The sequence below is a fragment of the Colobus angolensis genome, unplaced genomic scaffold, assembly GCF_000951035.1.
Source record: "Colobus angolensis palliatus isolate OR3802 unplaced genomic scaffold, Cang.pa_1.0 Scaffold121, whole genome shotgun sequence".
Classification (NCBI taxonomy): domain Eukaryota; kingdom Metazoa; phylum Chordata; class Mammalia; order Primates; family Cercopithecidae; genus Colobus; species Colobus angolensis.
The window spans coordinates 8610285-8625703 of NW_012113253.1; the positions used below are offsets into that span (position 1 = coordinate 8610285).

The 15419-nt window shown below is 34.4% G+C and overlaps 1 protein-coding gene across 1 annotated transcript in view; it reads right to left on the reverse strand.

Moving 5' to 3' along the window:
* The window catches only part of VPS13B (vacuolar protein sorting 13 homolog B (yeast)), an 873819-nt gene that overhangs the window by 401341 nt on the left and 457059 nt on the right, over window positions 1-15419 (reverse strand). The window contains exon 25 of the mRNA XM_011931782.1: window positions 7527-7730. Coding sequence (XP_011787172.1) covers window positions 7527-7730 — 204 coding nt within the window. The remainder of the gene's footprint in view (window positions 1-7526; window positions 7731-15419) is intronic.

The following is a 15419-nucleotide window of genomic DNA, read 5'->3' on the forward strand; positions in this document are numbered from 1 at the left end:
TGACAAAAACAAGCAATGGGAAAAGGATTCCCTATTTAACAAATGGTGTTGGGAAAACTGGCTAGCCATATGTAGAAAGCTGAAACTGGATCCCTTCCTTACACCTTATATAGAAGTTAACTCAAGATGGATTAAAAACTTAAATGTAAGACCTAAAACCATAAAAATCCTAGAGGAAAACCTAGGCAATACCATTCAAGACATAGGCATGGGCAAAGACTTCATGACTAAAACACCAAAAGCAATGGCAACAAAAGCCAAAATAGACAAATGGGATCTAATTAAACTAATGATCTTCTACACAGCAAAAGAAACTATCATCAGAGTGAACAGTCAACCTACAGAATGGGAGAAAATTTTTGCAATCTATCCATCTGACAAAGGGCTTATATCCAGAAGCTACAAAGAACTTAAACAAATTTACAAAGACTCTTCCAGAGGTTCCACTAACTTAGAATCAAGCTAATATGAGTCAGCCCAGTCCCTACATAGTAACGCTAATTTTAATTCACTGTGTTTCAATTTTCTATATATAAAATTAAAATGCTGGTCTAAAGGATCTGTCTGACAATCTTTTACGAAAATACAAGTATAAGTTGACAGAATTAAGACAAAGATCTTTGCTCACTTGTCAAGTTCCACAAAACTACTACATCAAAGTCAGAGGAAGCCAATTCTTAGGGCTGAGAAAAGGAGAAAAGAGAGAGTTCATAACAACAAAGAGTAGGATAGGAGCAGACAGTTTAGCTAGTTTTCCCCAGGAGGAAAAAAAAAAAACATACACCTTAGAGAAAATCAATTACTAACATTCTTTTTTTGTTTGAAGGGTTACTATAGAAACTAAACATACTACTCAATTTTTCCCTTTTTTCCCCTCTGGGACCCATATTTTCTGCCAAAATTTTGAAATATGCTTTCACACAGTAAGGGATAATATTAAGTGCTGCTATAATTCTAGACCATTCAGGCTAGTACTAAGCAAATGATATTAAGATGGCAGAAATGTGCTCTTCTAAATCAGAAAATAAGTATCGAATAAAACATGTTTAAAAACATTTAGATTTACTTTCTTTCTCCTCCCTCTACATTTTAAACCAAATACATCAGTTATCAACATATTCAACAGTTTAAAAATTAAATACAACTTCTGGTACTCTATGAGTTTTAAAATGCTTTTCCAGGTGCAAGTCATATAACATGCATACAATTTCTTCAAGGGAAAACTATTTCATTAAAAATTAATCAACTCCTGTGCACCAACATTCAAAGCAGCATTATCCACAACAGCCAAAAACGTAGAAACAACCCAGATTTCCCGCAACAAAGAAACAGATAAATTTAATGTGTTACATGCATACAATGAAATATTACTCAGCCATAAAAAGGAATGGAATTCTGATACACACAAAGAAAGGAATGAGGCTTAAAGATATTACACAAAGTAGAATAAGCCAGATACAAAAGTACAAATACCATACGATTCCTCTTATATGAAGTACCTAGAATAGGCAAATCTATAGAGACAGAAAGTAGAACAGAGGTTACCAGGGATGGAGGGAGAGGAGAAGATGGAGTTGTTCGATGGGGATAGAGATTCTGTCTAGGATGATGAAAAAGTTCTAGAAATAGATAGTGGTTATGCTACACACTGTGAATGTGCCTAATGCCACTAAATTGTACATTTTAAAATGGTTAAAATGGTAAATTTTACCATGTGCATTTTTTACCACAATTTTAAAAAATCACCAAATAAGTTAATTGATAGTATTGAGAAGTTAATATGTACAAGAAGAGTGAGATTAAAAAGACTAGTTCTTAGTAAGAAATTTTAACACCAGCAATATGGAGACTAAGCTGAAATGAACATTTACCATTTGTACTACCACAGCACAGATAGTCTGGATAAAATGTCAGGTGAATTTAATACCGAAAAGTGCTACATATCTTTTCTTTGGCCCTCTAGATCTACTCTCTACGCTTCACTACCCTGTGTGCTTGGGAAGTTAATCTATATGAACAATATGAATGGATTTCCTGGTCCTCTGTTTTTTGGGTTTTTTTTGTTTTTGTTTTTGTTTTTTTCTTGGTTTCAGTCAATGAGAAACAGTGGAGACAGAAGTGGAGAATGAAGTCTGGGTATTTATTCCCTGTTCTCATAAACTCTCTTTCCTGCCCTTTAAGCCCACTGGTGTCAACAACTGCTCCAGGGTACTCAGTCATCTCCTGTTAACTGAGATTTCCCTCCCCAGTTAACATCTTTGTCCTTTTACTAAATTCTCTTAAACTGTCCAATTTCAGACTACCATCTTTTTCTAATACAATAGCAAAACTTGAAATAAAGACAAATACTATGGTGTCAGAAATGAAGAGGCAACACAAAGTCAGGGTAACAAGTGGAAACAGTCCTTGGCGGTATGTAGAAGTGTCAAACTCAGATAAGGGTGGAGGGGTTGAGCAATGGTGTTTTAACACTCATTCAGGGACTGCAGACGTGGTCTAGAGCCTGAACTGGGGAGTTCTTTGGATAAAGCCAGGAGGGAAACAGAGCTGCTTTTTAAGCAAAAGATACACTAGACACTAGGCTTCAGCAGGCTAAGAAATGCCATGGATGTTTTTCAGATTCCTAGGACAGAGGAGAGGTGAAAGTAGGGGTATGATAAAGTCATTCATGGCTGAGCAGGATGGCTCATGTCTGTAATCCCAGCACTTTGGGAGGCCGAACACCTGAGGTCTGGAGTTTCAGACCAGCCTGGCCAACATGATGAAACCCCATCTCTAGTAAAAATACAAAAATCAGCCAGGCGTGGTGGCAGGCGCCTGTAATCCCAGCTACTCAGGAGGCTGAGGCAGGAGAATCGCTTGAAACCGGAAGGCAGAGGTTGCACTGAGCCGAGATCACACCACTGCACTCCAGCCTGGACAACAAGAGTGAAACTCTGTCTCAAAAAAATAAATAAATAAAATAAAAAATAAATCATGAGAAACTAAATGCTATTATTTGCTTGTGTGGGATGTCATGTGTACTACTTATACGATAAGATAAACCCTTGTTGATAAAGAACCTAAAAACTGCTGAGGGTTCCCTGAAATCTCTAGCACCCTGGCAAAAGCAAATGTCAAAATGCTCTGTAGGGACAATTCTACAACAAAGGGCACATAGGAATCACACAGAAAAATTAAACTGTTGAAGATGAGTTCACAATAAGATATTACAAACCACATGAGAAAATGAACAAGAAAAAGGGACAGTCAGCAGATACAACTAACAAAAACTTGGCATCTCCAATAAATGGAGTTAAGAAAATCTAAAAAGACTATAAAGGAATTATTTTTAAATGTTAAGAAATAAAAGAATGAACAATATGAAGGGGAGACTATATATATACATTTTTTGTTTGTTTTAATCTATTCAAAAGACTTTATGCTTCTTTGAACATAGCATTCCTGGAAAGCTCTAGAAGTCCTTCTCTCCTCCTGGTAACCATTGTCCTGATAATCTTTTGATTATAAGAATATTTTCTATTAGCCACACTATCATGTCAACAATACAACTATCTGTATACGGATTTAAATATAGAATATATGTGTTGTGGATAGTTAAAGCAGTACTTCCCAACCTTCTTCATATAATTGCATATGTAGGAAATGTTATTTGTATCTGTGGTAAGCAGAAAAATCTCCACGGCATTGAAAGCTTCATTCACCCTGGACCCACCCAAAGACTCTAAAAGCCAAGGTAATCCATGTCTCAGCATAGCTGTGACACATCTCATGGTGTTTCAGCGCACTGGTTAGCAAGCTCTGAGTTGTAATTCCTCTTTCATAAATACGTTCTTAATATTTTTATTGCCTTATTAATATGGTGTTAGTGAATTTAAATAACATGGTTACACTGAAATAATTTTATAATTATAGCTCCTTCCTCCCTCGTTATAACAAAATGATTTAACAAATAACAGCATAGGGCTACCATGGTACAGCATTTGATTAGTGTGGCAGAATCTTCTTCTGCCCAGGGTTAAGGAGAAAATTAAAAGTTAAATTGAAATGACAAAATTAGCTAACCCTAATAGGGTTTCAAAAATCTGTTAATGAGTTACACGAAGCATATCGCTGACTGACAACTTGCCTGCTCTGTTGTGAGTAAATCCTAGTGTTGTTCATGACTTTACAAGAGCTGGAAACATAAAATGAAGACCCACTAAACTGAAAATGTTTAAGTGGTACCGTGTATATAGAAATTTGCCTATACTCACGGCCTAATGCAAAAATCTAATGAAGGAGATTTGTATTAGCTTTCCCTTTTGGACTACTCACTAAACTAAGTACTTTACAAGCATTATCTCTATCTCTGTTTTTTTTTTTTTTTTTTTTGAGACAGGACAGAGTCTTACTCTGTCACCCAAATGGTTATGATATGATGTTCAATTTTAAGGCATTGATCTAACTTTACCTTGCAACCTATTAGGAGGTATCTGTCTATTGAATATTTCATGTTTAACTTCTATTCTTGCTCTCAAAAAATATTTATAGGTAGATTAAGATTAACTATGTGTGCATCTGCGTTTAAATCGACCTCTTTCAAAATTAGCCAATAAATGATAACATAAGAAAATATAGTCATTGTTTTCATTCAGTAGCGAATAGTGAATAACCATTTTCATAATAGTGAATAACCATCTTCATAAAAATCTTCCTGCCCTTTATGAAAAACAAATCAGCTAAATTATTTTAAGGTACTTCTCAGCAAACAATCTTCCCAAGTGGATTTCAAATTGATATTGGACTAGTAGTAAAAACCTCTTCTCTGGACCACACTATATAAATAAGAGAAGAGGGTGCATTTTGAAAACATGTGCCACTTTCCCATCCACCTTCCCCCAGAATTCCATTTCTATGAGCTGCTTTACATGGTCTTTTTTGAATATTAATTTATGAATCTTTTGCATTAAAATTTTATCATTTTCAGATCTTTCAAATCTGATACAGATCAGATTAAATCTATAGATAGTACAAAACTAACAAATCTATTACGAGCATTTTCATTACTTGTCTTTATAACCCAATCAGAAAAAATTCTCAACTTTCTAATTTGAAATTAATTTCAGTCATATAAGGGTATTATTAAAATCAGAATTTACTTTTTTATAAGCAATTTAGCAAAATTTTCCCCTTAACTTCTTCACTTTGGCTGGTGAAGATACTATTCTTCTAGTATGTATTATTATACATCTACTAAAACAAAATTGTTACTCATGTCTTACTCATTTTTAACCATCCCAAGTGTTATTTTCTCTACAAAAGAGCCACAGACCTCTTAGAATGAGTTTATTAATCCTTCCTCTGTAAATGTAGGGCGTGTTTATTTTTATTACATCTCACATCAGGGTCACCATGTCCTTTTGCATTGTTTGTACACTGTACAATCCTAGAGTGTATGATTCAAACTATACCTTGTACGAATGGCAGTCTCTAGATGTATGACCAAAAGCTGTCACCATTTCATGTGAGCCCTGTCTTTCCTGGACTTGAAATGTCTTTTAAATGCTTCTTTCAAAAAAAACACATTTCCAAAAGAGTTGAGTGAGCACTACAAAATGGATGTCATGTTTCTCTAGACATTCCTGTAAACACAGTACTTAGAAAACAACTGTTTAATGGAACATTCTCCTTTCAGCCACTAAAATGTCTCTAAGATTTAACTGTATTTACCAGCTTCATTTGTACTATCTTTGTCTAGCAACTGATTACCTTAAACTTTGATTACTCTACCAAAGGATTTCACAAAACGTATTTTGTAAAGCGTTAATAGACAAACTGAGAAAGATGAACTTTTGGTTATATAAGTTTGGAAACTGCTGTATTCAATAGCTTTTTTACTGAAAGAATTCTAAAAGATTTTGTATGCTAATAACATTGGAAATCTTCAAGAAAGAATTCATAGCTTTTACTCTAGAAAGGATACGTTCCATTAACTCGATATGGGCTTATTTCTAGACTTCCTATCTCTTCCTCATTTGGGAAGAAAAAAGAAAAAAGAGAAAGAATAATCTTATCACCTGGGTTACTGTGATTCTTAAGATTTGGAATGGGTAAGATAGCAAAGCTGCTTGTACAGGGGGTTAAACAGATGTACTCTAAAGTGTTAAATGCCTTATAGCAGGTGAAATTTGCCCTTTAAACGGAGTTTGTTTGCTTTTACTGATTTGTAAGCTGAAAGAAATTAACATCCCCTTTACTTGATGCTTATCGCATTCTGTATTTTGCCAATAGCTTTATTTCCAGAGGAAATGGTGTCTTTGTGCAGAAACAAAAAAACATAACTTCTACCTCCATTGACTATAGAACAGTAGTTCTCATTGGAGAAAGTTCTGTCCTCTAAGCAATGTTTTGGAAATGAATGGGGGTATTTTTGGTTGACTCAATGTTTGTGTATCATTATTGGCATTTAAGGGTTAGGAGTTAGGGGTTCGAGAGATCCTGTGTAGAATAGGGCAGTCCTGAAAAATGAAGCCTGTCTCATATATATTCATATAGGTGAAAACCCTGTTTATAAAGTGTTTTAAATCTAAACATATTTTTCTTCATTTTTGCATGATTTTAATATACATTAGAAGTTCCAAAATTCAACTACTATAATGGAAGATTGAACTATGTTTTGTTTGAAACTTTACCAAGAGTTTGTCGCTAGTTTAGAAAATCATGTCACCAACAGCAATACCACTTGTGGTGTTAAATATAGACCTGCACGAGTCTATTTACAGCCATCATATTCACAGTAATTGCACGTGACTATTCCATTTTGTCTTCTAATATAGTCATGCCCAGGCATTTACATATTGAAGTACATATTACTATATATTAATTACTTTCCTTTTATTTATGCTTTACAGTTTATTTAAGATATTACATATTTTTGAAATTATCTGTATATGTAAGTTACATTATTTTTCATTTTCATTTCTGGTTATATTTTTTATTTTCATTTCAGGATGGTATAGGAGGCATTATAAAATATTTCTTATACAAAAGAGGTACTGGCATGCTAGGTTAGGATGTTAAAAAGAAAAAGAAAAGCTTTTACGATTGGTAGGAAGAGGAGAGGGCACTGGGTCTGATAGGGTCGAAAACCACTAATCTAAACCAGATGACTAGATAATAATAGTCACCTGGTTCAAAAAAGGTGTAGAGGAACAGAGGTAGGGAGAAGGGAAGCATGAGTCTCTTTTTCACTCAGTTTCTACATTTCCATACTTTCGAGGAAACATACCTTTACTGTGTCTCACTTTTCACCACTTCACAGAGCCGGCACTATTCTGAACTACCCCAGAGCTGCTGAAAGTGATTTAAAAAAAAATTCTTGTACCTAAAAGGAATATACAGTCACTGCTGCCACAGCTCCTCTTGAACCTTCAGAATCTATCAGTTTTCACAGTAGTGAGGTTATCTTCATTTTAAACCATTATCTGGAAATCTGTGTTATATATTAACCTTCATTTTGTAACAGGATTTTCAAAAACACTTACCTCAGTAGTAGTCCCAACGTCAGCAGATGGGCTGCATGTGCTGGTATCTGGAGGAGCTGTGCCTATACTGCTTCTAACTGGAGAAGTAGGAACAGGCCCTGCCATGGTCTCTGGAGAGGTTGTAGATAGGTTGAGATTGCCTCTCTTCTGAATCTTATTCCAGACCTTATTCATGGTATCAGTTAGTTCATAGAAAAGCTGGACCTGAGAGCATAAGAAAAAAAGAAGAGAAAACAAGTCTTTCAACTTCCAGTTTCAAACAACTAAAATAATAATATGAGAAAATTAACTATTCCAGAGAAATAAAATTTATAAAATAAAACTCTACCAATGCATCACTGATCACTATTAACTTACACTTGAAATTTGCTTCACACTCACATGGTGATATTTAATAATCAACCTAGCATTCCTGTGGATTAAAACCACAGTAATGTAAACACAGCTTATTAGCAAACAGTAGATTTATTTCAATATATGAATACGAGAACACATATAAATGCCTCTCGACCAGAGGACAGAATCAAAATTTTTTTAAAAAGGCATTCTAGTAAATGTAATTATTTACTGTAATACAAAATAACTACCATCCTTATTTCTAAATAATTTCCACATCTAAATTTTCTCTGTGTTTCCCAGGAATAAATCTGAAACTGGATTTCTTGTCCCACAAAACAATTGAAAAAGAATGATATAACATCGAATAGTAAACGGCAAATGTTACATATGAGACTTTTTTTTATAGATAAAGAACATATCCAACCTACTATTCCCAAAGGAGATGTCATTCCAATATTCGGAGAAAAAACTGTTTAACTTGCACATTGTTTGACTGAGTCCTAAGATATTTACACAAGATTTCATAAATAAGCATTAATCATGAAATCTGTATGACAATGTAGTGCCATTTACTGTATAAAACAAGCCCAGGAAGAAAAAATGCAAACACAATATATAAGCAAATCCACAGCTGGACACCATATTCTGCTTGCCATTTAAAAAAAGTGAAATTCTCATATTTATAAAAAGTTTCAGCCCCAGGACACATCCAGATGATGAAGCTGGCTTCTTATGTGGGCAGAACAGATGCATAAAAACACTATTGTCAATCCTCACTTGATATAAAACAGCACTTGGGTGTACAAATTTCTCCTGTTTTTTTTGTGTAATGACGTTTCAAATCTCAGGTTATAGCTATTTTTGTTTAAAAGTAATCTAGCAGCTAAAAATCTGATTAAAAAGTTCTTAAAAAAAAATGTTTGTTCAAATTCTTCTGTCCTTCATAATTATGAATGTTTCTCTCTACAGAGAAACAACTTTGTTGCAAACCAGTTTTAAAAAATATTGTTTAGCTTTTTCTTAAATAATTAGAACTGATAAAGAGAGCACAAACAACAACAACAAAAAGCCAAAACAGGTTATAAGTATTTCTAAGGGTATTTATTTAAAAGAAATGATGCTGCTTTTATTGTCACTACTTCTGATTCCTTTAAGTGTTAGCAGTAAAATACTGTGCCTGAATGGCAACGAGTACACTGTGTGTTTAAACTGCCATGCAAACCATGACATAAACTTTAAATGTATTTTTATTTTCAAAGAAGGAAGTTGCTAACAGAACTCAGACTTTCCAAATTCGGAGGTTTAAAGAAATAAGGCAAAAACATTTAGGATAAATGTTAAACTTTTATCCTTCAAGTTGTGCTAAAACACTATGCCAAGTAGAGCCACAATGAACTTCCACTTCCCATCTTTAGAATGTCTAAAATTAAAAAGCCTAACTATATTAAGTATTAGCAAGGATGTACAGCAACTAACGCTCTCATTTTCTGTTGGTAGGAATGTAAAATTTAGAATACAATTTGACAGTTTTTGAAAAGAGCATATAGCTACCGTATATGATCCAGCCATTCCACTCCTAAGTAGTTTCCTAAGAAAAATGAAGCCTATGTCCACACAAAGGTGTGTACACAAATGTTCATGGCATCATTATTTCTAATAGGCAAAAATTGGAAAAAATCCCAAATGTACATTGACAGGTAGTGAACAAATTGAAGTACATTCACATGACAGGATGCTGTTTAGCCATAAAAAGAAACTATTGATGCATGCAACAACATGAATCAATCTCAAAATAATTATGCAGAATGAAAGAAGCTAGGATAAGAAAAACATGGTATGATTCAATTTATACAGAATCCTAGAAAACAAAAATTAGTCTATAATGACAGAATCAGTGGTAGCTGTGATGGGGAGGAATGGGAGAGAGGACTACATAAGAACATAAAGAAACTTTTGAAGATGTTAGATTGTGGGCATAGTTTCAAGACTGTATGTACGCCAAATCTTAACAAATTAGATAATTTAAACATGCAGTTTATTGTATATTAAGTATACCTCAATAAAACATTTTTTAAAAATCTCTAAAAAATAAATACCATGTGAGGTGGCTTTATGTGAGTTCTGTATGAAGGTGACTTAATATCAACGATGTCTTGTGTATTGAATGCTGACTGAATAAAAATATGTAACATTATTTTTAAAAAATTTACTCACACACATTTTTTCATTTAATCTATAGCTGTTCAGAAAAAAGATTCAATTTCACTGGAGAGGCTGAGAAAGGCCTCAAGAAGATATATTCCTGAAAGAGAGACAGGATTTAAATGAGTGCAAAAAGTCATTCTACTCAGAAGTACAGAATGAACAAAAGCTAAGTGCAAGGGATGATCAAGACAAGATACAGGGCTGATGAAGAGTCCCTAGGTGGCTAGAGAGGAAAGGCCCAGGAGTATCAGGAGACAGTGTCAAAACAGAATCACTAAAGGCAGAGAGGAAGAAGAAAAACCATGAACAATGCAGAGCTGTAAGTTAATACAATCTTAGAAAAACTATTTCATTTGGTATGTAGGTTGTTACCAATCATTAAAACTCAGTTTTAAAAAGTTTTTTTTCTTTTTTTACAGAAAAACAACTTTTCACATAAAAGATTACAGTTTAATTGTCCAGTTTAATTTTGTTTAAAAGTGAAAACAAAAATCAAGAGCTCAGGCCAGGCGTGGTGGCTCATGCCTGTAATCCCAGCATTTTGGGAGGCCAAGGCAGGAGGATCACCTGAGGTCAAGAGTTCAAGAGCAGCCTGGCCACCATAGTGAAACCCTGTCTGTACTAAAAATACAAAACATTAGCTGGGTGTGGTAGTGAGTGCCTGTAATCCTAGCTACTTGGGAGGCTGAGGCAAGAGAATTGCTTGAACCCGCGAAGTGGAGGTTGCAGTGAGCCGAGACCACACCATCAAACGCCAGCCTGTGCAACAAAAATGAAACTCTGTCTCAAAAAAAAAAAAAAAATCAAGAGCTCAGAGAAATTAAAAATGGGTAAGTGGTGCAAGGATACAAATCCAGTTTTGTCTGAACTCAAAGCCTGTGTTCTTATACAGCAATGCCAAATTCCATTCCCTTGGTAAAAATTGATCAACATAAGAGCAATAAAAATAATAAATAAATGAATAGAAAACTGGCATAAATCTGTTATTTCTCTAGTTACACATACTTATAAACCCCAAAATGCTAAGACAGTGTTGTATTCCTGTGAATGCCTATAAGAAAACAATGTATCACTTTGCTGGCCAAAGGTAAACAGAAGTTTTATCACGTTAAAAAAAAAAAAAGGATTCCATGGGCTTTTTTTTTTTCTTTTTTCTTTTTCTTTCTTTCTTTTTTTTTTAAAATAAAGACAAGGTTTTGTTATGTTGCTCAAGTGGTCTCAAACTCCTGAGCTCAAGTGGTCTCAAACTCCTGAGCTCAAGTGATCCTCCCATCTTAGCCTACCAAGTCTCTGGGATTACAGGATAGGCTCGTTTAACTTTGGAATAAACATAGTATTTAAGGTCTGAGATACTAGTGACTAAAGACATTAAAGGAAACAGGGTAACTTTGGTCACATAGTTAAGATGAAGGGAAAGGATAACAGAAATCTCTTCCAGTCACTAAAACACCAAATATTCAACCAAGATAAATATACAGTGTCTAAGAACACTAAATGGCAATGAAAGTTCCAGGACTAACAGACAGACAGCAATGTCTGATACAATAATAAATTTGCTCTCAGCCTACCTTACATACATAGCCTTCTCTACTTTTAAAGTACACTAACTACATGAGGGTTCTGTATCTAGGCAACAATGAAATAAATTCAATAGTGTACAAGGGTCACAATTCTGATGTCATCCTAATGGATAAGCCAAAGAAAGGTATTTAAGTAGGAATTATTTCCACAAAATGTAATCAAGAAGCATACACACTGGCTACAGTCAAAATCCCACAAACCTGACCATATACCTCAGTATGCAAACTTAATGGGTCTATACAATATTCTGAGAATAGACTCACAGCTTTTAGCCCAATGGTATAAAAAGGACAAGAAGTATTCATTTGCACCTCTTCCTTACAACAAATATATTTTAAAAACAAAAAGCAAACAACAAAAACAGATGGATTAATGAGAAAGCACAAGAAAGAAATTTTGAGCCATTAACTTTGAAAGAAAAAACAGTAAGACATTTTAGGATTCTATGGTCATGCGTATATCTGCGCTCATTTTAGGGGTCCATGATACTCCTTTTAAGACAGGATACCCAGAAAATAAAAAGGAATATATAGGTATCTTTGACTATGAAAGATTAAACATTTCTGGCAAAAGATGTCAAAAAGTTTAAAGGCAAATCAACTGCATTACAGTTATAGGGTTTGTATTTAGAGAGTCTAAAGAAAGCTTTTACAAATTGCTAAGAAAAATGAATTTAATAGAAGACTGGCTAAATGATATGAACTAACAAATTACAAAAGAGCAAATTCACTGGACAATAAACATGTGAAAAAATGCTCAATCTTATTACTAATTAGGAAAATATAAATTAATGTAAACTGTCAGTTCACGAATGAGCAAATTCAATGGCCAATAAACATTCGAAGAGATGCTCAGCCATCTGGTGTCATTTCCTTTTAGCATGAAAAATGTTCTTTAGTACATCCTGTATGCAGTTCCTAATGGTGAATCTTTTCTCTGAAAATGTTTTTCTTTAGTTTTCATTTATAAAAGTTATTTTTTGCTTAATTAATAACTTCTAAATTGATTGAGACCTTTTATTTTTTATTTCCCTAAAGATGTTCTTCTGGCCTTCATGGTTTCTTATGAGAAATAAGCAGTTAATCAAATCTTAGTTCCCCTGAACGTAAGGTATTATACATGTATTTTCTTGTGATACTTTCAATATTTGTTGTTTACTTGCGGCTTTCAACAGTTGGATTATGAGGTATGTAGATATCACATTCTTTGCGTGTTTGTTTTATTCATCTTCATGTCTGCCTTACACGTAGTGCTCAGTAAGAATTTGCTTACTGCATATGGCAAAAAGAAAAAAAGAAAAATCAAGCCATCCTTTGGAATTCTGAAAGCATCCAAAGAGAGTCTGGAAGCATAAGCTAAAGCAATCACTCACGACAAAGAGGTTTATTTAGAGACTCATGTTTTGTCACTAAAATTTAGGTTACTCTGTCACTTGAAGATATCAAAGAGTATTAATCCCTCACCAAATCTTTTAATTTATATAGATTCTTCAGTGCTGTTATTTTGTGGTTTCACATCTCTTCAGGAATGTTGCTACATTTCACCAGGGATGTTCATACCAATTTGTAAAGAAGGTATCACATTTTAATCAAAGTCAGTCTACACTAACAAAATGATATTCATATAACATTTCAGTGTTTACAAAATATTTTCATAAATATTTCAGACTTCCCAACCACCTTGTGATCAACTTTGTTTACATCACATGGTGACAATTTAACACAATTTTGTTTATGAGGATTTATTAACTCCAAGGATTTTATGAGATTTATAAAGTAGAACTATATAAAGAGATGAGTTATTACATTTTGAGTAAAAATGAACTCTCAGTACACAAGGTTCATTCAGCCTTGGAGTAATTCTAGAAAAAAGGTCCTTGGTATCAGGAGAACAGGAGAAAGGAGGCACTGGGAGCCAGGTGGCCCTGGAAGCCAGATAACTGAAGAAAGAACAGGGAAGGAGCAGACATAGGAAGGAAATACAAGGCCAAACACAAGCCCCATCTAGCTGATGACTTTGCTTAGAGCTGGTTTGTATTTAAACAACAACAAAATCTGAGCTCAGCTCCAAACAAGGTGGATAGCTAGAGAATATACCCAGTACTCTAGTTTTGAGCCGAAGTATTACATTTACTAACACCATAAAAATCACAAAACTATTAAGTATCTCAAAGTAAATTTTAAAAATATGAATAATAGTGGAGTCTAAGAATTTTTTTGTGTTAGCTAGGATAGCAATGGATATCCTAGGAGTAGGACTATCCTCTCACAGCTACAATGATCTTTTTTCCTAAGTTATAAGGACTTTGGTAGATAACTGCAAGTAGCACGGGGCTATTATATGTAGCTTTAGAGAGAGACTGAGCTACCACTAACTATAAACTATGACTTTAGAAAAACAACACTTCTATATCTTCCAAATATATCTTCATATCCCTTTGTAATAGGTCCTCTTCCTGTCACCCCCTCTTCCTTCTCTCTTCCTGTCCTGCTTCCAGGCAACAAGTAACCTACTTTTTATCACTATATATTAATGGTAATCTGCATATTTTAACATTTTATGTAAATGGAATTATAGAGTAAGTACTCTTTTTCCACCTGGCTTCTTTCAGTCAGCATAATGATTACAAGATTCATCAATGATCTTACATTTTATCAATAATTCAGCCCTTTAAAGGCTGACTAGTATTACCTTCGTATGAGTAGGCCGTAATTTTTTTACTAATTCACCTGATGATAAACACATGAGCTGTGCCCAGTTTGGGGCTATATAAATAAAGCTGCTATATACATCTGTGTAAAAGACCTTTTGTGGACATACATTTTTGTTTCTCAGAGGAAATATATAGGGAGAAATGGTTGGGTTGTATGCTAAGTGTGTGCTGAACTTTTTCAGAAATTGCCAAGGGGTTTCCAATGTTGTTACATCATTTTTACATTCTCACAAGCAGTGTATGATGAGTTCCAGTTGCTCCACATATTGAGTCTATCATTTATTTAAGCCATTCTAATAGGTGTGTATTTCTGTTTCTTCATATTTTTACCCCTGATAATGATACTGGGCATGTTTTCATATGCTTATTGACTATTCAGATAAATATTTTGTGAAGTATGTGTTCAAGTCTTTTCCCCATTATGTCTTTATGTTTATCATTTATTGTTCATCTTCATGTTATTGAGTAGAAAGAATTTTTAGGCCAGGCGCAGTGGCTCAGGCCTGTAATCCCAGCACTTTGGGAAGCCGAAGCAGGTGGATCACTTGAAGTTGGGAGTTTGATACCAGCCTGGTCAGCATGGTGAAACCCTGTCTCTACAAAAATACAAAAATTAGCCAGGCGTGGTGGCACACACCTGTAATCCCAGCTACTCAGGAGGCTAAGACAGGAGAATCACTTAAACCCAGGAGGAGGAGGTTGCAGTGAGCTGAGATCGCATCACTGCACTCCACCCTGGGCAACAGAGGGAGACTGTGTCAGAAAGAAAAGAAAAAGAAAAAGAAAAGAAAAAAAAAGAGAAGAGAAGAGAAAAGAAGAGAAGAGAAAGGAGAAAAACAAAAAGAAAAAGAATATTTAAATATTTTGTGTAACAGTCCATTGTTTGAAAAATGTCTTACAAATACCTTCTCCAAATGTCTGGCTTTCTGCTATCTCAGTATGTCCTTCAAAAATTATTGTTTTTCACTCTGATGGTAGTTTCTTTTGCTGTGCAGAAGCTCTTTAGTTTAATTAGATCCCATTTGTCAATTTTGGCTTTTGCTGCCGTTGCTTTT